Source organism: Neofelis nebulosa, chromosome 4 (assembly GCF_028018385.1).
Source record: "Neofelis nebulosa isolate mNeoNeb1 chromosome 4, mNeoNeb1.pri, whole genome shotgun sequence".
NCBI classification, from domain to species: domain Eukaryota; kingdom Metazoa; phylum Chordata; class Mammalia; order Carnivora; family Felidae; genus Neofelis; species Neofelis nebulosa.
The window spans coordinates 168630273-168650843 of NC_080785.1; the positions used below are offsets into that span (position 1 = coordinate 168630273).

General features: G+C 61.8%; 2 protein-coding genes across 5 annotated transcripts; one reads left to right on the forward strand and one right to left on the reverse strand.

The window, feature by feature from the left end:
* Positions 1-4951: 4951 nt before the first annotated feature.
* Positions 4952-10017, forward strand: PEAK3 (PEAK family member 3). 4 transcript variants are annotated; one of them, XM_058728448.1, is made up of 4 exons: positions 4952-5411; positions 5648-6004; positions 6735-7276; positions 8550-10017. In XM_058728448.1, exons 2-4 carry the CDS (start codon positions 5683-5685, stop codon positions 9330-9332), a joined length of 1647 nt encoding a protein of 548 aa, XP_058584431.1. In that variant the 5' UTR covers positions 4952-5411; positions 5648-5682; the 3' UTR covers positions 9333-10017. The 4 variants fall into 4 exon arrangements, with proteins under 4 accessions (XP_058584431.1, XP_058584432.1, XP_058584433.1 ...); XM_058728449.1 differs by having other exon boundaries at positions 5717-6004; XM_058728450.1 differs by having other exon boundaries at positions 5922-6004.
* Positions 10018-11913: 1896 nt separating this feature from the next.
* On the reverse strand, positions 11914-14396 carry OAZ1 (ornithine decarboxylase antizyme 1). Its single transcript, XM_058728459.1, is given in 6 exon segments — positions 11914-12330; positions 12474-12559; positions 12691-12863; positions 13082-13168; positions 13170-13236; positions 14155-14396. Coding segments are annotated over 6 exon segments (693 nt in total). The 5' UTR covers positions 14301-14396; the 3' UTR covers positions 11914-12196.
* Positions 14397-20571: the final 6175 nt, after the last annotated feature.

The following is a 20571-nucleotide window of genomic DNA, read 5'->3' on the forward strand; positions in this document are numbered from 1 at the left end:
GCCCACCCGAGACACACAGCTCACACTTGGGACGTGCCCGGCCTACTCTGGGAACACAGTCGGCTCCCAGCCAGGACACGCTCCGCTCACACCCAGCTCCTGACCCACCGGGCATCTCGGGGCTGGAGGAAAGTCTGGCTGAGCATGTAAATGCTCCCCCCAGGGGCCCAGCACAACGGCATGCTAGCCCCCCTCTCCGCCCCCGTCTCCACCCCCAGACTCCCTCCCACCAGGACCCCTGGCCAAGCAGGGCGGGCTGCCCACTGGAAGCCATTTCCCTAGCGCCCTCCGGCACCCCTAACGGCTGCCACCTGCTTCCTGTGTCCATGCCACACGGGAGGCACAGCTGCCCTGGCCCCTGGCTCGGGAGCATGGCCTCTGGAGTGACCCTCCTCCCTGAGTCCACACTACCCCTGAGCCAGCCTCAGATGAGCCCCGAGGGTGGCCCGACCGTGCCCAGCCCTGTGACCCACCATGCGTGTGGGGAGCGAGGCCAGAGAGTGTGGGAGGTTCTTGGGGTCCCCGTTAGGTGCGCTACAGGGGCAGCCATGGAGAACGAGGCCAGGACAGGGTGCAGGCTGCAGGGAGGGTCTGGACCCGGCTGTTGGGAGCAGAGGTCCCTCGGTGTCTGCCCCTTTGGGGCAGAACTCGCGCTAAAGATCAAGGGAGCCGAGGGCAGACTATAGCTCAGGGTGAGGAAGAGCTTGCCCAAGGTCACTGCCCCTTTACTCTTCAGATAGCGAGTTCCCCATCACTGGGGGTAAGCAACAGGAACTGAGGTTTTGCAGAAATATTCAGACACCACACTGGGTCCATCCGTGACCCTGCCTCTCCCAGGCTGATTATCGCCCCCACCCTCCACCTGGGCCAGATGACAGGGTATCATCGGAGGAAGGGGTGTGGGAAATGTTGTGGGACCCCTCGACTAGTCAGGAGCTTGGCCGCCCGCCAGGAGGTCGGGACAGTATTCTTAAGGACCTTCCAGGAAGGCTCGAAACCAGCCCTCTTCCTGCCCACGTGGGTAATTTTATCTGGTGACTGAGAACCACCTGGACTACAGTGTCCTCATCTGTAAAATGGGTCTGAGGTCAGATCCACCGCCGCATATACAGAGGCCAGGCCCATGGATGGGCTTCGCGGTTGACTGGGATCCTGGATCCTTCAAGATCTTTCCGAGAGGAGCCAGAGACAAAGCTGGGTGAACACTGGGGGGTTGGGGCAAAGGATTCACACGGAACTCGGAAGGGGGTACGGGCCGTTCTCCCTGGGATGTGTGGCTGGAAGCGTCGGGACGCCCTGGTCCTTCTCCCACGGCCGCAAACGGGCCAGCGGGGCCGGGTGACGGGCCGCTGACCCCACCTCAACCTCACTCGTGGCGGACATAGTGACGGCCAAAGGGGGTGCCCTGCGACCCCAAACCCCACCCGAGTTGGGCAGAACTGACTAGTTTCCCCCCTTCACATCCTCCTAACCTCGGTTGCCATAACAACCCCAAGGGCCCCTCAAAATGACATCCAAGTGCCTTTACCATCATCAAAGATGGGAGGGGTGTGTTCTCACAGCAGCGTTAGGACTTGACAGAAAGTCAGCAAAGTGGGATCTCCCACCCCCTCTGCCCAACCCCCATCCCAACATGAACCGAGACCCCCCCCAGCACCCCATCCTAACAGGAACCAAGACCCCCAGCCCCCCAGCACCCCCCAGCCCCCTAGCCCCGCAGCCCCCTCCTGCTGTATTTGGTTGGAATCTAATAAAATGAAGCTGATTTAATAACAGACTCAGTTGTTTTTGTTTTTGTTTGTTTGTTTTTAATTCTCATGGGAGGAGTGAAGGCAGGAAGCAGTGGCTTCTGGGGTCCCCAGGGGGAACAGGTGTTTGTGGAGTGACAGCGGCCTGCTGAGATGACGTTACAGTAGCACTTCGGGAGCACCCATGCTGTTCCGCATGCTGTTCCATGTGCTGAGATGCCATTACAGTAGCACTTCGGGAGTGCCCGATCTGTCCCGCGTGCTGTTCCCCAGCTCCTGCCATGCAGGTGACACCCTGGGAGCCGGGTCCTGTCATGACCTCACTTTACAGAGAGGCACAGGGAGGGCCAGAGGATGGAGGGCATCTGCCCAGAGCCCCCAGCTAAGGGGAGGTGGGGCACTCCTGCTGTGCCCTCACAGCTGGCAGCTTCCGCCAGGCCGGGGGCGGGGGGGGGGGGGGGTGTCTGTCCTCTTCTAAGGGGTCCCATCAGTTTCCCTGCTTCTGAGGCCTCTGAGAGAAAGCAGGCAGCTTTTTTTTTTTTTTAAAGACTTATTTATTTATTTAAGTATGTTATGTTCAAGGTGGGGCTCGAACCCACGACCCCGAAATCAAGAGCCACGGGCCCTTCCGACGGAGCCAGCCAGGTGCCTCCGAGAGCAGGCAGCTTTATCCGCACTGCAGAGTGGGGAAACTCGGGCCCAGAGCCCGTCTGAGCTGGAAACTCAGCTCCCGAGAGCCTGCGCTCTTTCTGGAAAGAGGTAGGCCGAGTCAGAGTGGTCAGCAGACTCTGACCTGGGCGAGGTGGCCAGGGGCAGTTCTCAAATGCCACTCGGTGTCACTCCGGGTCTCAGTTCCCCATTTGAAGCTGGGGACATGTCAGGGCTGTGGGATGCGCCCCCCCCCCCACCCCCGCACCGTGCCTGATTGAAAAGGAGCCCGGAGGTGAGGGTGCTGGGCCATGGGTCCTCCTTCCTGGGGCAGCCTAGGCCCGGCTAAAGAGGACCCGGCCTGTTGGTGGCTGGAAACCGAGGGGGGGGCCCTCAGAGGGTGTCCGTGGGGTCCCCCAAAACACAGGACACAGGTCCAGGTAGCACACGTGGGCCCGGGGCAGGGACGCTGAACATCCCTGTCTCGATTTCCCCTCCCAGATGGAGCTAGGAAGGAGGGCAGTTTCCTCCAGCCAGCACCCTCTCGGGGGAGTCCCGGAGCTGTGACCCCTCGTAACAAAACTTAGTGGCTTAAAACAACTGAGATTCATTAGTCCTGGAGCTCAAACCTGCAAAATGAGTCAGCAGGGCCGGCTTCCCCCGGGGCCCCGTCTCCCCCCTTTTCCGGCTTCTGGAGGCACCGCATCCTTGGCCGTCGGCCCCTCCTCCACCCTCACAGCCAGCAGCACGGGGTCCGCCCCGTCTCTCTGCCTCCCTCTTGTGAGGACCTGTGAGGACGCTGGGCCCCCAGGAACCCAGGGTCATGACCCCCTCGTCTAACAAGCAGAGCCTCAGACGCACCTGCAGCCTCAGTTTCCCCGCCACGACACATAGTAGGTTCACAGGCTCCGGACACCTGGACCTGGACATCCTGGGGGCCGTGACCCTGCCCGCCACAAAAACCAGAGCGTTTTTCTCGGGAAGGCCAGTGTCATGTGAAATCGTGAGCACTTAGCATCCCACGGCCACGCTGGGCCACGCCAGACACGCAGAGCCTGGCTTCGGCTCCCGCAGGACTCGGTGACTGCTTGTCAGACGGAAGAGGACAGTCCCCAGAGGGCCCGACACGGAGGCCGAGCGGCCGGCGGGGGCGGGCACGGGACGACTCACAGGCGGATGGCCAGTTTTCGTGGTGAGCCGAGACAAGCGGTCCCCGTTCCCGAGCCTCGGGGGAGGCCTGCCCAGTGGGGCTCAGGGGGGTGCCGGCAGTAGGCCCTGTGCTCCCCCCTCCCGCGGAGGGTCGGGGTGGGGTACTGCGAGCACAGGCCGGCTTGAGGCAGGCAGGGGATCCCCATGCGTCACCTGCTTGTCACCGTGCCCCGTCCTGGTGGAGAGGCCCCTGGAGATCTCACCCCTGTCCCAGGCTGGCCATCTGCTCGCCCCTCCCCCACGCCACCCCCGGCCTGGCCACATGGCTGTCACAGCAGGGCTGGGACCAGGGCGGGGTGGGTGAACCGCTCACCTCGGGCACCGCATCTAAGGGGCGCCCAGAACAGTCATCCGGACCAACATTCCATAAACAAAATTAGTTCATGTCCCGTATGCACAGTGACCGAAACAGTCATCTTTTAGATAAAAACAGGATCTGCCCTGGCCTGACCCCGCCCGGCCCCGGTTCTTAATAAAACTTCATTCACGAAAACAGACCGCCAGCCCGTGGCCAGAGCCAACGAGGCTTCGTAAATACGACGGTAAAATGTTATTTCTCCGGATTGCTGCACGGGGTTGTTTTGGCCTCGCCTTACATTCTGCGCCTGAGGGGACAGTGTGGCACGGCCCCCCTCCCCCCTGTCGTCGTGGCTCAGAGCCGTGACCTGGCTGCTGGCCCCCAGGGTCTCGTGAAGGGAAGGACGAGAACCCGTGATCAGGGTTTGGGCAGTGAGGAGGCCGCCTGCTCAGCCCCGCTGGCCCCAGCTGGGACAGCCCAGGATTTGTGGGATCCGGCCCCGAGGTTCCTGGAGCCCGCACCCCGCCTCCCGCCGCCGGTTCCGAAGCCCACCCAAATCGCTGCTGGGTGTGGCAGGGGACCCGCGAGGAAGGGGTTCACGGAGCGGCTTCACCTGCTTCCGGTGGGGAGTGAGATGATTCTGGTTTTCAAAAGTTTTTAAAAATATTTGTTTACATTTGAGGCAGAGAGAGACAGAGCACGAGTGGGGGAGGGGCAGAGAGAGGGGGAGACCCGGAATCGGAAGCAGGCGCCAGGCTCCGAGCGGTCAGCACAGAGCCCGACGCGGGGCTCGAACCCATGAACCGCGAGATCACGACCTGAGCCGAAGTCGGACGCTTCACCTTCTGGGCCACCCAGACGCCCCTTCGTTTTTGAAAGAAGAGTCCAGCTGGTGTGACTGTCGTGAGGCAGCACAAGGGAACTGCTCTCCTTTATTCCCCGGAACAGAGAGGGGTGGCGATTTGCCCAACGTCACACAGCGGGTCAGAGCAGAGCCGGGTTCCCTGGAGCTGGGACGGGTGGGGGGCTGGGGCGCTGGGGGCTTCTCAGACGCCCTGCGCGAGGGACGGTGAAAGCAGAGAGAGAGGACAGAGCCACCCCGGTGGCGGTGGTGTTTCCCGCTGCCCCAGCGCTGCCGGGGCTCACTGCCCTCCTAAAGACGGGGAGCCTAACTTGTCTGGCCGCCGGCCCCCTGGGGTGACCCCTTGGACCTTGCCCATGTCACCCCCCGCTGCTCGCAGCCCTGGGGCCCCCCTTCCTGGCCCAGGCGGCGCCCTCTGCCTGGAATGCCCTCCCCACCTTTGAGGGAGGTGTCCTGGGAGGGCGGGCGGGGAGCCAGGCTGGGGAAGTGGCACAGAGGCCCCCACACCGGCCTGCGGTCTGACAGTTGCACGGCACTTCCGGACCACAGCGGCCGCAGGCACACTGTCCTGGCAGGCCGGGGTGGCAGCTGCCCGGAGTCTGTCCCCAAGGCCCACCCCCTGCCCCTGGTCACTCCAGTTCTGCAGGTAGGGGCTCCTGGAGGGGTGCTCGGCAGGGAGGGGGCAGATGCTGTACCTTGCAGAGGTTGGGGTGACCAGGAATCTGGGGGGGGGGGGTGGAGCCACTGCCCACTGCCTGGCTCGAGGGGGCTAGAGGAGCTGAGCTCTGGGACGGAAGCCCGAGCGGGTCCCTGGCTACTGTCCCACCCCCCCACCAATGGTCCGCATTCGAAGCTGGACATTCTATTCTGTCCATGTCACAGAGGCACAGGGTCCTTCCCCCTGCCCTGAAAAGTTGATGGGTGACATTCCTGCCTGCCCCATGAGGACAGGAGTCCAGAGAGGGCAACAAACCCTCCCAGAGAGAGCCACACAGCAGGTCAAGGCCAGGCAAGAAGACCAAGACCGCCCCTCTTGCCTGGGTCCCTGCACCCCCACCAACGCCATGGAGCCCTCCTGGCTCCCGCATGGGCCCGCCCGCGCACGCCCCCTGGAGTCCTCCTCCCGCCCACGCACGCCCCCAACTCTGACCTTCAGCATGAGCAGCCCCCCGCCGCCCACAGAGACCCCCGCACCTGACGCCCCCACCTGGCCGACTCAGCCTACCTACGGCAACCTCGGTGAGCCACCCTGGGGCCCTGGCTGGGGGACACGGGCTGGCAGGGGCGGGTGGCTGAGCTGAAGGGCTGAGTCTCTCGTCACCCTCGAGGGAGCCCCCTGCCCGATGGCGGCTGAGCTCACTTAGAGTGGTTGTTTCCACATCTTTCATAAAACTTTGTTAAGAAAAGGCTGGGATCATCAGCTTGTAAAAATGAGGAAGCTGGAATTCACGGGGGGGGGGGGACGGGGGGGGTCATCTGGCCAGAGCCATGCAGCAAAGGGGACCACCTGCTGTGGGCTGGACACTTCTCGACCACTGATCTGTCACTCCTCTGGGCCTCGGTTTACTCCTTTGTTTTTTTTTTTTAATTTTTTTTTCAATGTTTTTTATTTATTTTTGGGACAGAGAGAGACAGAGCATGAACGGGGGAGGGGCAGAGAGAGAGAGGGAGACACAGAATCGGAAACAGGCTCCAGGCTCCGAGCCATCAGCCCAGAGCCCGACGCGGGGCTCGAACTCACGAACCGTGAGATCGTGACCTGGCTGAAGTCGGACGCTTAACCGACTGCGCCACCCAGGCGCCCCTCGGTTTCCTCCTTTGTAAACGGGGGGTGGTGTTCGTACCCCCACGGGGCACCGGGCAGCTGGATGTTGTTGAGGCAGTCGAGGCTGAGGGGTGGAGTCAGGTTCCCGAGGCCCCAGACTCTGCGAGGCCTCACCCCCTCCCTGCTCCCCCTCCCTCCCCCCAGGTGAGGTCCGCGCCCACCTGCTGCCCTCCAAGGCCTGCCGGCCCCCCCGGAAATCTGGGCCCCCCTCGGCTGACCCGCAGCCCCTGCCCCCACCCCTGCCCAAGAAGACCCTGTCCAGGACCCAGTCTCTGCCCAGCCACAGGGCCCCCAGCCGCAGCCCTGCTCCGGAAAGGCAGCCCCGGAGGCCCTTTCTGGGGTCCCACAGTGTGGACGAGCGCCAGGCGGATGACGGCCAAGCTCGGCCAGCCTGTCCCCTTGCGGAGCCGCCCTTCAGCTCCCTCGACACCTCACTGGGCCTCTCCTGGCACGACCTGAATTGCCCTGAGGACACGCGCGCCGTCCTGGAGGCCCGGCAGCTGGAGGGTCTCCGCACTGTGCACTCCCGGCTGGAGGCCCGGCTCCTGGGGGGCCACCCGGGCCCCTGCCACCCCGGCCACAGCTTCCGCCTCCTGGACAGCTCGCCCTACGTGGAGAGTGGGGACGCCCTCTACTACCGCATGGTGAGGGTGGGCGACGAGTCGTGGCACCTCCTGGCGGCCAAGGTGAGCCCTGCCCCCACCCCACCTCCTCCGAAGTTTCCAGTTTTCCATCTTAGGCACAACCCAGGACACGCACGGCGGGGGCTCAGCTGCCTAGTTTGCAGCGAGCATGGCCTAACACAGCCCTCAGCGCCACGTTTCTCAAGCGTGGGGCCACTGACGTGCAAATGGCTGGGGGTCTTGTCTGCCGCCCCCCCCCCATGCCCCTCAGGAGCCTAGGAATCTGCATTGTAACCAGTCTCGGACGAACCCTGCCGCTAGAAAGCCGCTGCGTTCACCGCACTGAATAATCCTCGTCAGGAGCTGCCCAAACGTATGGAGCGTTTCCTTTGTGCCTTGAGCGTTTGCGGGGAGTCCCGGACTCCTGGGTGATGCGAGTATCACCACATTTGTCCTAAGGGCTCTTCTGTCTTTTATGCGCCACTCAGGAAAAAAAAAAACAAAAACCAACAAGATTCCTGTTAAACCACACCACCAGGGAACCTCACCCATTTGACAAAACGTGCTAGTGCAGGCCCGTAATTTTTACAGACTGGAGCGTCGTGGGGAGAAGGTTCTCGCTGGCTGTGTGTTCAGTTGACGGTTGGATCCTGGGTCCACAAACAAACACAAAAACCCTCCCCTGGCGATTCGAATCTCATTCCCAGAGCTGACGCTCTCCTGACCTGCTAGAAAGAGCCGTGTGCTGGCCGGTCCTGCAGCCACCGGCCACGTAGGACTTATGAGCACTTGAAACGGGGCTGGTCCGGCCCGGGATGTGCTCTGAGGGCCAACCATACACCAGATCTCCAAGGCTTAGTATCTAAAAATTACTGTCATGTAAAACCCCTCGTTCATAGATTCGATGTTGATGACCGGCCCGTGGTAACATCTTGGATATATCCGGTCAAATAAAAACTACTGTGAACATTACGTTCACATCTCTTATCGCTTTTTAAAAATGAGGCTTCTGGAAAGTTTTAATTATACCGTGGCCGCAGTTGCGTTTCTACTGCAGGCCCAGCCCTGGCGCCTTCGCCGCCCCTGCCCCTGCCCCTGCCCGGAGCGATTTTGGCGGGCCGCACAGTCTGACCCCTAAACACCACCCTCCTTAGCGTAGCTCTCCCTAAAATCACGTGGGCCACGAACATCCCAATTCACATTGAACCTGCTTCCGGAGGCGAGGCAACCCACCTCCGCCACAGGTAACCGCAGCGGGGGCGGGGCGGGCAGGTGGAGGCGCTCGTCCGGGGGGTCTCGGCGGTCAGGCCCTGACGGCCCGCCTTTGCCCCCGCAGGTGTCCAAGTCGGGAGCCGAGGAGCCTCGCCCGTGGGGCCTGGAGCTGCAGGCCTCACTGCCCCCACACTTCAACCTCCAGGGGCTGTGCGGCCTGGTGCCCGAGGGCGCACTGCCCGGGGTGCCCTGGACGGGCCCCGTGGTGCTGGCGGCCGAGGTGCCGGAGCGCACGCTGACCCAGTGGCTGGCAGAGGTGGGCACGCGGCGGCGGCCGGCGGAGTTGGCCTGGGCGGCGGCCCTGCTCCTGCTGCAGCTGAGCGCGGCCCTGGAGCAGCTGGAGGCGCGCGGCGCGGCCCTGGCGGAGCTGCGGCCGGAGAACCTGCTGCTGGCGGCGCCCCGGGGCTGTGCGGCCGCCGGGCCCCCGCGCCTGCTGCTGGCCGACTTCGGCCGCGTCCACCCACAGCCGCCGGGAGCCCCGGGCGCCCACGCGCCGCAGCTGGGCCGCCTGCTCCGCACGCTCCTCGGCCTCGCCGCGCCCTCAGCCACGCCCTTGGCCGACGGCCTGGAGACTCTGGCGGCCCGGCTGGCCCGCTCCCGGCCCTCGGCGGCCCAGACGCGCGGCGCGCTGCAGGCGCTGCTCTGGGGGCCCGGGCCCGAGCTGCACCGCCAGGGGGCGCTGCTGGGGCCCTGGCTGCAGGTGCGCCGCGCGCTGCTGGTCCTGCACCTGGCCGAGCGGGCCTCGGGTGGGGAACTGCCCGGCCTGGAGGACTGGCTGTGCTGTGAGTACCTGGCCGAGGCCACCGAGGCCTCGCTGAGCCACGCCCTGGCACTGCTGTGGGACTGACGCCTCCAAGGGCCGCGTGCCTGTCTGTTGGGGGGGGGGGGGGGCGGGGGGTGGTGGCAGGCACACAGGGGACCTGGGCCGGAAGGCCGGCCGACAGTGAGGGAATGTGGACGCCTCTTCTGGGGTGCCTGCCCCCTGCCGTGCTGGGGACTTAGGCCCAAGTCGTCCCCAGGAAGGCAGGGGGGGCTAATGGCCAGCGCCTCCCGAAGCTTCCTGATGCTGGACGGCCCAGCCCTCCCCCAGCTGTGAACACTCCCTATCAACCGTCTCCGTGAGAGGGTGGGACCCCTCCGCCCACCTCCCGGCAGAGGCGAGGAGGATGCCCTTCTAGTGCTGGAGTCTGATGGTCACTGTCTTCATGAGAAGGTGGCCACGGTCCCTCCGATGCCGGTAGCAGAGGCATCTCTGGCCCTGGAGCACCCCCTTGTGCTGAGGACGGCCAGTGATCCTGAGTGTGAACGTCCTTGTCAAGAATGGCTTAAAAAAAAAAAAAAAAAAAAAAAGAATGGCTTGGGGTCTCCGGGGGGAGGGAAAGCTCCCCAGAACCTGAGACACCAGCCCACCCGGCAGAGCCCACCCCAGAGGAGTCTGAACTCACCTGCCCCAATGCCACCCCGCCGGTCTCTGCACCCGCCGTGGCCCCCTCCCTGGTGCTCCGTGAAATTAAATTTTGTCCAGCCACCAAGCCTTTCCATGGGCTGTTCCCTCTGCCAGACCGTCCAAATCTCACCTGCTCCAAACAAAGTTGCCCCTCCTGGGCCCACCTTCGCCCCTCACTCTGCTCCCACCTCCTCCCAGAGCACCCGTCGCCACCTGGAAGTATTTATGTCATTATCTGTCACCTAAGAACTTCACCCATCAGGCTGGGAGCGCCTTGAGGGCAGAAAGCCAGGCTTAACACACAGTAGGTGGGTTTTTTTTAATTCTTTTTAACGTTTATTTATTTTTGAGACAGAGAGAGACAGAGCATGAACGGGGGAGGGGCAGAGAGAGCGGGAGACACAGGATCTGAAACAGGCTCCAGGCTCTGAGAGGTCAGCACAGAGTCCGACACGGGGCTCGAACTCATGGACTGCGAGATCGTGACCTGAGCCAAAGTCAGACACTTAACCGACTGAGCCCCCCAGGCGCCTCCACAGTAGGTGTTTAATTAATAGCATAGGATGATGCAATCACCTGGCAAGAAGACTCATCAGGGAACCTAAGGAAAAGAACAGAGTATCTCTGAAAAATGAACACAGAAGCCCCGAGGGGTCCCACTGCCCTTGCCTGGGGACTCCAGTCATGCCCCTCACTTCCCTTCCCCCATCACGGCTAATCCCCAGGTATGACCAGGGTCTTCTCCTGCTCAAACATCTCCCATGGCTCCCTAATACCCTCAGAATACAGTGGGGCTCCTTCCAACATTCCACAAGCTCTCTTTGGCCAACCCCTCCTGCCACATTGCCTATCCTCGGAGCTTTCTGGCCACCAGACCTTGCCCAAATTGTTTCCTCCCCTGGATCATTCTCCCCTCAAGGCCTGTGCTTGACTCCTACTCATCCTTCATTCAGCACCCCAGCTCGAGCCCCTTGTCCACACTCGCACTCCCCGCACTGGAGTGTTGTCCAGCTTTGTCCCTTCACGCCTCTGAAGACCGGCTACACCCTCAGGTAGCTGAACGTCCCTCTCCAGCCCCAGAGACACTCCAATCCCTCCGAGTACCTTTCCTGCTCCATAAAAAATGCCCCCTTTTCCAGCCTGTCTCCCAGCCAAGGCCTGGCTGTGAATCCCTGGGCCATGCTCCCAGACGCAGCCAGCAGGTGGCACTGCGGTCCCGCCGATCTAATGCCTCAGGGCCCCTCCCCCTAGCCCGCCTACTGCTGGCCCCTCCGGCTTCCCCACCTTTGCCCCCCACCGCCACCTGCCAGGATCCGGCAGGCCGCAGTCCCACCCCAGCACAGCTCAGCACAGCACAGCACGGCACGCAGGGCCCTCTCCAAGGGGTGCAGGTGCACTCGGGGTCCGCACCGCTGCTAGGGTGGGGCCACGTCCCAGACACTCCCCAACACCTTAGCCCGGACAGTCCCCTGGGGGCGGACCTGGGAGCCCTGGCCACGCCCCAAGCCACCAGAAGCAGCCCAGCCTCAGGCAGAGGGGAAACTTCAGGGCCAGGCAGCATCCCAGCAAAGGGCACCTAAGGTTCAAGGGTGGGGCTGCTGGGAAGGACCGAGATACCGTGCGGTTCAGAGATGGCCCAAGCAGGGCCCGGGAAGGGCCTCCCAGCCCACAGGAACCCGGCCATAGCCCGGAAGGCGAGGCCTCAGCCTTGGCTTCCCCCCAACCCCCGGAACGAGGGTCACTCAGCTCAGGACACACTACGCCCGCCGCCTCAAGTCGCGGGCGGCGGGGACAGTGGCCGGCTGAACACCACTGAGCCAACACGGGTCTTGTAGGTGTCATCACTTTTATTCAGGTTTTCGAGCACTGGAAGAGCACTAACACCTATCTTCTCAAGATCAGAGACCGAAGATTTCCAAAAGCCTTCAAATAAACTCCTTCTCCAAGTACAGGGACAATTGGAATCATCTTAAACCAGCAATAAAAAAGTAAAATATAAACTTTTATTTAGAATTAAAGCAAATACTTCAGTATCACAAACACAATATTAAACTTCAGGAAATATACTGCTAATTTGGAGTGAGCATTTATTTGCACAATCACAACATGCGGACACACCCAGCAGAGGCGAGCACCCTGCCGCCTGCGCCCTCGGCGAAGCAGTCGGTCACGCCGGCCACGCAAAGCAAAACACGCAAAGGGACCGCAGCAGAGGCTCCGAGGGCTCCCGCCGCAGAGCGCCGGGGTGGCGGGTGGTGCCGCCACTACTCCTCCTCCCCCGAAGACTCTCTCTCAAACGTGTAGGCCATGAAGCAAGCGTCGGGTCTCTTGGGGACAAGGGGATGCCCCGGTCTCACAATCTCAAAGCCCAAAAAGCTGAAGGTCCGGAGCAAGGCAGCTGCAGGGGAGACACCGTCAGAGACACCGCCGCCCTGGGGCCGCGAGCCCATCACCGGAGGCCCGGAGGCTCCGGTGCGTGGGGGCGACGACAGCCTCTCCCACCACCTCTGCAGACCCGGTCGCCCCCGGGAGGGCCCCCACCTCTGTCATCGCGGTTCTTGTGGAAGCAAATGAAGACGTGGTCGGCGTGGAGCTGCTCCTCCGCGAACTCCAGAAGAACTGCGAAGCTGAAGGGCCGGGGTGAGCGCCTCCTCGCCCCCGACGGGGCCCAGGCCCGCTGGCCACGCCCCCGCCCCTCCCCCCACCCGGGGCGGGGGGGGGGGGGGGCGGACAGCCCCAGGCAGCCCTGGGCCCCTACCTGTCTTTGCTCCCCTCGGGCAGGGCCCCGCCTGGGATCTCGATGTAGAGGCAGCCGCCACTCAGCACCGCTCTCCAGTCGACGTGCTTGGAGCCCGTGAGCCTGGTCTGGACGTTCAGGACCCTCGTCTTGTTGTTAGACGTTAGTTCCTCTGTTACATTCAGCCGATTATCCTGCCGGGGCGCCCCAAGTCCGCACCTTGTATCTGCGCGGCAGCCAACCGGGGGAAGGCCCCCCAGCGACCTGCCCCCCCCCCACCCCCGGGGCGCGCGGACATGTGGACGCGGTTGGGGGAAGGGGGAAGTGGCTCGGGGACCTTGGCTCCCAGGAGGCTCCGCGCGGGGAAGCAGGTGCGCCCCCCCCCCCCCCCCCGCGGCGCGAGCATACTCACGGAGTAAAATAAATTAGCTGAAAGATTGTGATCCCTCTGACTATTCCCTCGCCCACCTGGGATCTTCAGGGGTGGGTGAGGGACATCAGGAGCACCACCGAGGCCCTGGACCCAGGTTACTACAGCAGTTAGAAGCGGTGACGGAGGCCCTGGAACTGCAGCCGACGGCGCCGGTGAGCCGGGCCGTGTTTACACCGGCGCCACTTCCGCTGTCAGGGCGGCGCCGGCACAGCGACCCCGCCGCCGCCGCCGCCGCCCGGCTCCCGTCCTCCCCCCCCCCACCCCCCCAGGGCCTCAGACCCGGACTCGGCCTCCGCCGCCACTTCCCGTTTCTTCCCCAACCCGCTCCACTTCCCCTTCTCCCTTCGTCGTCGGCCGGCCCCGCCGGGCTCGTGGGGTCCGGGCGGCACCCCGGTCGGCCGGCCGGGCGGGCGCGCGGCCGGCGGGGCGCCCCCCCCACCCCCCCGCCGGCCCCGGGGTTGCGTCATCTCGCCGCCGCGGCCCTCGGCCCCGAGGGAGATTTTCACAATCGGCGCAGCCCGAGCGCCAGCAGCCATTTGCTGCGCGGCGTAAACAGGCTCCGTAGTCGCCTCCATCTTGCGCGGCTCCCATCCGGGGCCCCCCGAACCGCGGCCGTCTACGTGGCGGGGTCCCGGGGGTGGGGGTGTCTCGAGGGCAGCCGCGCGGCGGGGAGGGGGGGGGGGTCCCGCGGTCAACGACAACCGGCCGCGCCCGCACAGCACGCACTCGCGCGGGCCTGACTCGGCCTCGGCCCAGCCCGCCCCCCTCCCCCCGACCCCTAACACCGCGCCCGCCCCCCAGATCAGCGCACAGCGCCCCGCGTCCCAGGGACTCTCGCGCCCCCCAAATCCGATCGCCGCCGGGCCCCGGGGACCCCTAGGGGCCGCCGGGAGTGGGGGGGGGGGAGGACAGTGGGCACCCGCCCCGCCCCCGCCGCGATTGTGGCCTCGACAAAGGGGCGGACCTCGGGCTCCCCGGACTTCCGCGGCCGGCGCCCCGCGGGCCTGCGCGGCCGCGCTTCTGGAAGCTTCGGGCGGGGGCGGGGCGCTCACCTCTCGCTGCTGCGGCCGCCGCGGCTGTGCAGGCTGAGGAGCGGCATGGTGCGGCTGGCGTGGACGGTGGCGCTGGGTTTATCCCCCTCCTTCTCTCTGGCGAAGCAGTGGCTGTTGAGGATCCGCTGCAGGGAGGATTTCACCATCCGGCCGCTGGGGTCCGAAACCAGAAAACCTCCGCTGCGCTTCTCCGCGCCGCCGCCGCTGCTCGCCGTTCGCAAAATGGCGCCGCCGCCGCCGCCCGCCTTTATAGGCGCTGTGTCCGGGCCACGCCCCCTCGCCGTCTGGAGCGCGGCCGCGCGAGGGGGCGGGGCCACGGGGGCCCCCGGAAACGCAGGCGTGCCCGCCCCTCTCGGCGTCTGATTGGCGGGAGGCCGGGGTTGGGGCGGGGCCGCCTTGGGCCCTGCCCCCGCTCCTGAGGACGCTCTGCGGGCTCTCGGGGGGCGGGGCGCCGTGGCCCCGAGAACGCATTGCGCTTCCCCCCCGCCCGCGTCAGCTGGGCCTGGGGGCGGGGCACCTCGCTCAGTGCGACTTCGGGAGGCGGGAGGCTGCGTCTCCGCCCTGGTTCCCCGTTCCTCGTCCCTTCCCTCAGCGGGGCCCCCTCCCCCGGCCGGCACGGGGCGACGACAGAGGCCCCCGGTTTTTGCGGGAGGGGTCCCGGAGCCACCCCCCCCGGGCAGGATTACCTGCAGGAATCACCCCGAAAGGATCGGGCCTAACGAGGGTTTTCTGCCTTCGTGTTTCACGTTTTAAGACGGCTGCAATTAGAAAGCGAAGCTTCAGGGTTAGAGACGCATTTGACGGACTCCGAAGGAACCTTACCCTCGGGAGCTCCGATGCGGGGCGTCCCCGCGGGGAAACTCATCGTTTGACGCGCGCACCAGACCCGCCGCGGGCAGAAGTGCCACTCCCCGCGCTTAAATGCAGGAGCGCACTCTCTGCGAGCTAACTCTGGGACTTATCAGGGAAAATGCTGATTTTTGCAGGTCCTGCTTTGTTTCATGGTTTTGGGTTTCCGGCACATTTACATAGAGGCTCCGAACGAAGCGTTACCTAGCATTGAAGCAGCTCCTGTTTGTTTTTTGTCTTCACAATTCCTGCCTCTCGTTTTAATTTCATTCTACTATGTCCATTTGGGTTAGAGCCACAGACTTTTCCCCAAAGGGACCTTGAATGATTGCCAAACCAGCAGGAGCTCACTCTCCAGAGCACGTGCGCTGAACCCCTGTGTGTCTCCGAATTCCCTTCCATGCCCATCGCACTGTTTGTTATACAGTAACTCCCAAGGAAAACAACGTCCAATTTACAGCTTCCCTCCATGCATTATCAAGACTCCCTCTAAACTGTAAGAATTGCATGTAGGGGGCCAACCAAAGAATTTTCCTGGGAAAGAATATTTAATCCATGACTTCGTTTAGAGTTGCAGCTCCCAGTGAAAATTAAAAGCAGGTGGATTGCTGATAGTGAACTTTCTAATTGTTTTCCATTGTTATGCAGAGACGCATGCTTTGGTTGTGAGGGTGCTTCAATATTCTCACTATTTGTAGGGTTAGTATCTTTGTTCTAATGAAGGTCCTGTTTTCTTGACGCCAGAAGAGCCCCTGAGCTTTGAAATCTTTTTTCTTCCTTTCTTTCTTTTTTTTTTTTTTTTTTGGGTCTCTCAATGGCTCTCCAGTGTTTTGCACTGACGAGTGATTCTGGGCCAAGAGTCCGGAATCCAGACCTGCCACTGGTCACTGGGTCACATGGTGTTTACTCCCCATGCCTGAGGCCAGAAAGTGACAGAGGTCACAGTTGAGCCTCAGCCCCATGGGTGACTGTCTTGTGCCCGGGGCAGAGTCTGGGGAATAAGATTCATCCCTCTTCACCCCACAGGGAACCAGCAGGAGCCTCGAGAGGAGAGACCCAACACCCAGGTGGGGAGGGTCCCTTCTTCATCGACAGGTTTTGTGCCCTTGCTGGCCAAAGCACTCTTCTAATTCGGAATCGTTGTGGGTGGAAAGCTGGGGCGGGGGCTCTTAGAAAACAAGTTGCAGCACCTTGCAAAAGAGCAGAGCTTGGAGAGAAAAGGGGGTACGTGTGGGGTGGGGTAGGACAGGCCAGGGAGAGCCAGGGAGAGTAGCCGCAGGGGGCAGGGCATCCTAAGGCCTCCCAGCGCTGTGGCGGGGATATGGGAGCAGTGTCACTCACCCTCTCGGGTCTGGATCTGGGGGACAGCTCCCTCTGCATGCTGTCAGGGAGGCAGGGGCGCCTGGGATGAGGAACATGTTCCTCAGCCTCACTGACTGTGGTGGGGGAGGGGACCCAGGCGCCCGCCTCCGCCAAGATTGCAAACGCTGAGGCCGGGTCAGAACATCCTCCCAGATCTCATCTGGCACCGAAAGGCTTGCTTGCTGTCAGATCTTGGTCACCGCCCGCGGTATTCAGGGGCTGAGGCAGAAATTGATTCCCACTATGCGCAGTTGGGCCGGTCACGCCTGGGGGTGTCCCAGGCACTGGGGGGGGGGGGGGAGGGGGCTGAGCATACCCCTGGTCCCCACCACTCGATGCCGGGAACCCCTTCAGTTGTGACAGCCACAGATGTCCCGAGACACCACCCCGTGTCTCGCAAATGTCACGTTTTCCTTTCTGTCTACTCTGGGCACACCTGCAAATGTTGTCTGTGAGGGAGGAAACTCCTCTGTCGGAAGAGCACAGTGGAGGAGAGCTCAGGATCAGCACAGGTGCTCAAGGCAGCCCCCCACCCCGGGCTGGGCTTGCTGGGGACCAAGACGGAAATCAGACTGTGGGAGCCTGTGAGAGGCGAGGACCCCCAGACTGCAGGGTAGGAAAGAGGCATATCAGGGAGGGCCTCATGGAGGTGGTGAGAGCTGAGCTGCTGGTAAGGACAGCAGAGGATGTGGTGCCCGATGGTGAGCCCAGGCTTCATGTCCTGGTGAGATCAGTGTGGCGAGGTCAGATATCTGGGGACGCCAGGGAATCTGAGGGTCTCACTCTGATTTTTAAAAAGGATGTGTATAGTTGGCTGATTCACAACCTCCCCCTCAACATCCGCGTCCTAGTTCTGGAATGTGTGAATGTGTCACCTCACCTGGTAAAAGGGAAACAAGTCAAGGCCCCCAAGGCGGGAGTGGCCCTGGGGCCCCGGGGCGGGGGGGGGGGGGACCAGCCCTGCCCAGGCCTGGGCGTTAGGACTTCTGACCCCAGAGCTGTCAGAGAATCGATGTGTGTGGTTTTAAGCCCTCAGTTGGTGGTGATTTGTCACATTGGCCCCGAGGGACTCCCACTTAGAATGCTGTCAAGGTTCAGTACGTGGGTCAGTGACGTGGGGCGTGTGGCCATGTAAATTCCGTCCAAACGCACGGATCTCCGGCTCATGCTGAAGCATTTCAATATCCGCAACCGACTTTGCAATAAAAATTCAGGGGGGCGCCTGGGTGGCTCCACTCGGTCGAGTGTCTGACTCTTGATTTCAGCTCAGGTCATGATCTCACGGTTCAAGGGTTCCAGCCCCACGGCTGCACTGACAGTGCAGAGCCTCCTTGGGATTCTCTCTCTCCCTCTCTCTCTGCCCCTGCCCCACTCATTCTCTCTCTCCCTGTCTCTCTGTCTCCCTCTGCCTCCCTCAAAATAAAGAAACCTTATAAATAAAATAAAAAGTAAACATAGAAAAAGCTTGGGTCTCCCTTCATCAGGTCCACCTGGCCCTTTCTCCCAACCTCACTCCCAGGAACGAGACAGCAGAAGGGTCTTGGCCCCTTGAACAGGGAAACGGGAGCTAAGCAGTCACCAGCCATTCTGAACACGTGTCACACAGCCCGGCTGTGCGTCAGGCCCAAGGAAGGCTTCAGATGGCTGCAACCTGGCCACGAATCCACACAGGCGTCTGCGGCCGTGCGATAAAGCACAGGACACCAAACCGTGCTGGTGACATGGTGACAGGCCGGTAAACCCGCGGGTTCAAAGAACCAGAGGGGGCGTCGACCAAGAAACGGGTGCGGACTATCTCACGCGGGCCAACTATTTCTTTGTCTCGTTGATATTTTCCAATGCTCTCTTCCTTATTTTACTCTGCGGTGCCCAAGTGTTTTTACAAAGGTTTCATTTTAGAAAGAAAATGACCCACAGGCTGCCACCTGAACGTAACGGTGGCACCGCTCTTTGTCCCGCCCCGTGTGGCCCGCACCTCTGTTTTTACCACGCTTTATCTTCGTTTCTGTAGAATTTCTGTTGCTAAATACAAGAGCAGCCAGTGGGCATGACTCTTGATCTCGGGGTGTTGAGTTCGAGCCCCACGTTGGACCTAGAGATTACTTAAAAAGAAATAAATGCAAGAGCAGAGGATGTTCACTGAGGAAACGAAATACACACAGGCATGTTTCTTACAGACATTTCTTTATATATATATATATATATATATATATATATATATATATATATATTTTAATTTTTTTAATGTGTATTTATTTTTGAGAGAGAGAGAGAGAGCGCGTGAGCTAGGGGAGGGGCAGAGCGAGGGAGACACAGAATCTGAAACAGGCTCCAAGCTCCGAGCTGTCAGCACAGAGCCCGACGCGGGGCTCGAACCCGCGAACCGTGAGATCATGACCTGAGCCGAAGTCAGACGCTTAACCGACTGAGCCCCCCAGGCGCCCCAAACCATAACATGCTCTTGAGAGAAAAGAAAGAGTAGTTTATTAAACAAGATGTTCAGATCCTCACGGATGATGCTGGTTTTTAAAAAGTGAACACGTAAGTGATGTCACCACGGAGGGTCACGGAAACAGCGAGGAAAGAATCCTCAGATGTTGACAGTGTCTGCGTTGGGACGGGAGTACACTGGGCTTGCTAAACGCTGTCCTCGCCGAGCTCGTCTACGTTTTCTAAATGTTCGGGCTTTGTCGTGTAATAGGAAGAATGCGCTCTGTTTTGGGGGTGCGGGGGGCCGCTGGCCTCAGCTATGCGGGTGGGCACATTTGTCAGCTTTCACGGTGGCTCCTGGGGGGAACTTACTCGCTCAGGGTTTATGCTGCTGGTGACCCACTGCTCCAATCCACCTCCCCTTAGGGTCCCGAAGGGGCTCTCGCTTTCCAGCTGCAAACCCCTGGGTCCAGGTCTCAGGATGAGCCTTCGAATATGGAAAAGAGAGCCTAGAGCCCCCCAGAGCAGGGGACCCCTGCTTCTCTGCACGGTCACGTGGGGAGAAGGAAGTTTGGGGATGTATGTGTTTCTTGCAGCTGCCGTAACTAATAACCGCAAAATGAGGGACTAAAAACAACTTCTGGGGGCAGAGTCTGGAACCCAGGCATCCGCAGGGCGGCCTCCCCCTCTCTCCCCTAGAGGTGGGGAGGGAAGGGGGAGGGTCCTTCCTGCAGCTCCTGGTGGCTCGGACATTCCACCGGTGGCCGCGTCCCTCCGTGTCTGCCCCCCCACCCCCCGCGTGTATCTACATCATCTCCTCCGTACGCGTGTCTGTTTCCAAAGTCCCTTCTCCTTACAAGAGCCCCATCCTGAGAATGTCACAGACGGGGGGTGGGGGGGGGTGGGGTGGGGGGGTGGTTGTAAACAACAGAAATTTATTTCTCGGTTTCGGAGGCTGGGAGTCCAAGGTCCAGGCGTCGGTAGATTTGGTGTCTGGTGGGGGGATCCCATTCCTGGTTCGTGGACGGCTGTCTCCTCCCTGTGTCGTCATGTGGGGAAGGGATGGGGAGGGTTCTCTGGGGTCTCCTTCATGAGGGCATTGATCCCATCCACGGGGGCGCCAGCCTCACGACCCAATCACCACAAAGGCCCCACCTCCAAATACCGTCACGCTGGAGATTAGGTTTCAACATACAAATTGGGGGGGGGGGGAGACACGCCTTCAATCTGCAGTGGACCCCAATTCCCAAGTAAGGCCACGTCCTGAGGTTCTGGGTGTTAGGACTTGAGCATGTGTTTTGGGGGGGGGGGTACAGTGAACCCAGATCAACCTTCGTCAAGGGGCCTCATGTGAGCCGTGGGGGAAAAATGTGGGAACGGGTCCCGTAGGGCGAGGGCCCTCCTGACTGAGTGCGGGCATATTTCCCACAAGTGTATGACTTTTACAGCAACCATGGGAGCCCGGCTGCGTGAAAATTGATTGGGATTCCACGCGGGGGCTCTCTGAGCCCAGAGACCCCTGTCCCAAGTCCTGATGCTCCTGCTCCCATGCTGCCTCCCGGGAGACCCGTTTGCACTGGGTAATTACTATGACAACCAACGTGTGTCTGGGGTGGAACAGACTCACTAGGTTCTGTCCTGATGGCGTGATATATTCCACCGTGTTTTGACAGTTTAAATTCAACAGGGTCTCCTCCCGGTGCCGCTGACGTCGGGGCGGGTCACTCTGTGGGCAGAGCAGCGTCCCCAGCCCCACCAGCCACAGATGTCCCCCCC

Bases quoted from the DNA above. Each gene is read 5' to 3' on its own strand.
- PEAK3 (XM_058728447.1), top strand. From the start codon at position 5,602: ATGGTCCGCATTCGAAGCTGGACATTCTATTCTGTCCATGTCACAGAG. The intron at 6,005-6,734 runs GTGAGCCACCCT...CCCTCCCCCCAG, and splicing joins GCCTACCTACGGCAACCTCG to GTGAGGTCCGCGCCCACCTG. The intron at 7,277-8,549 runs GTGAGCCCTGCC...TTGCCCCCGCAG, and splicing joins GGCACCTCCTGGCGGCCAAG to GTGTCCAAGTCGGGAGCCGA.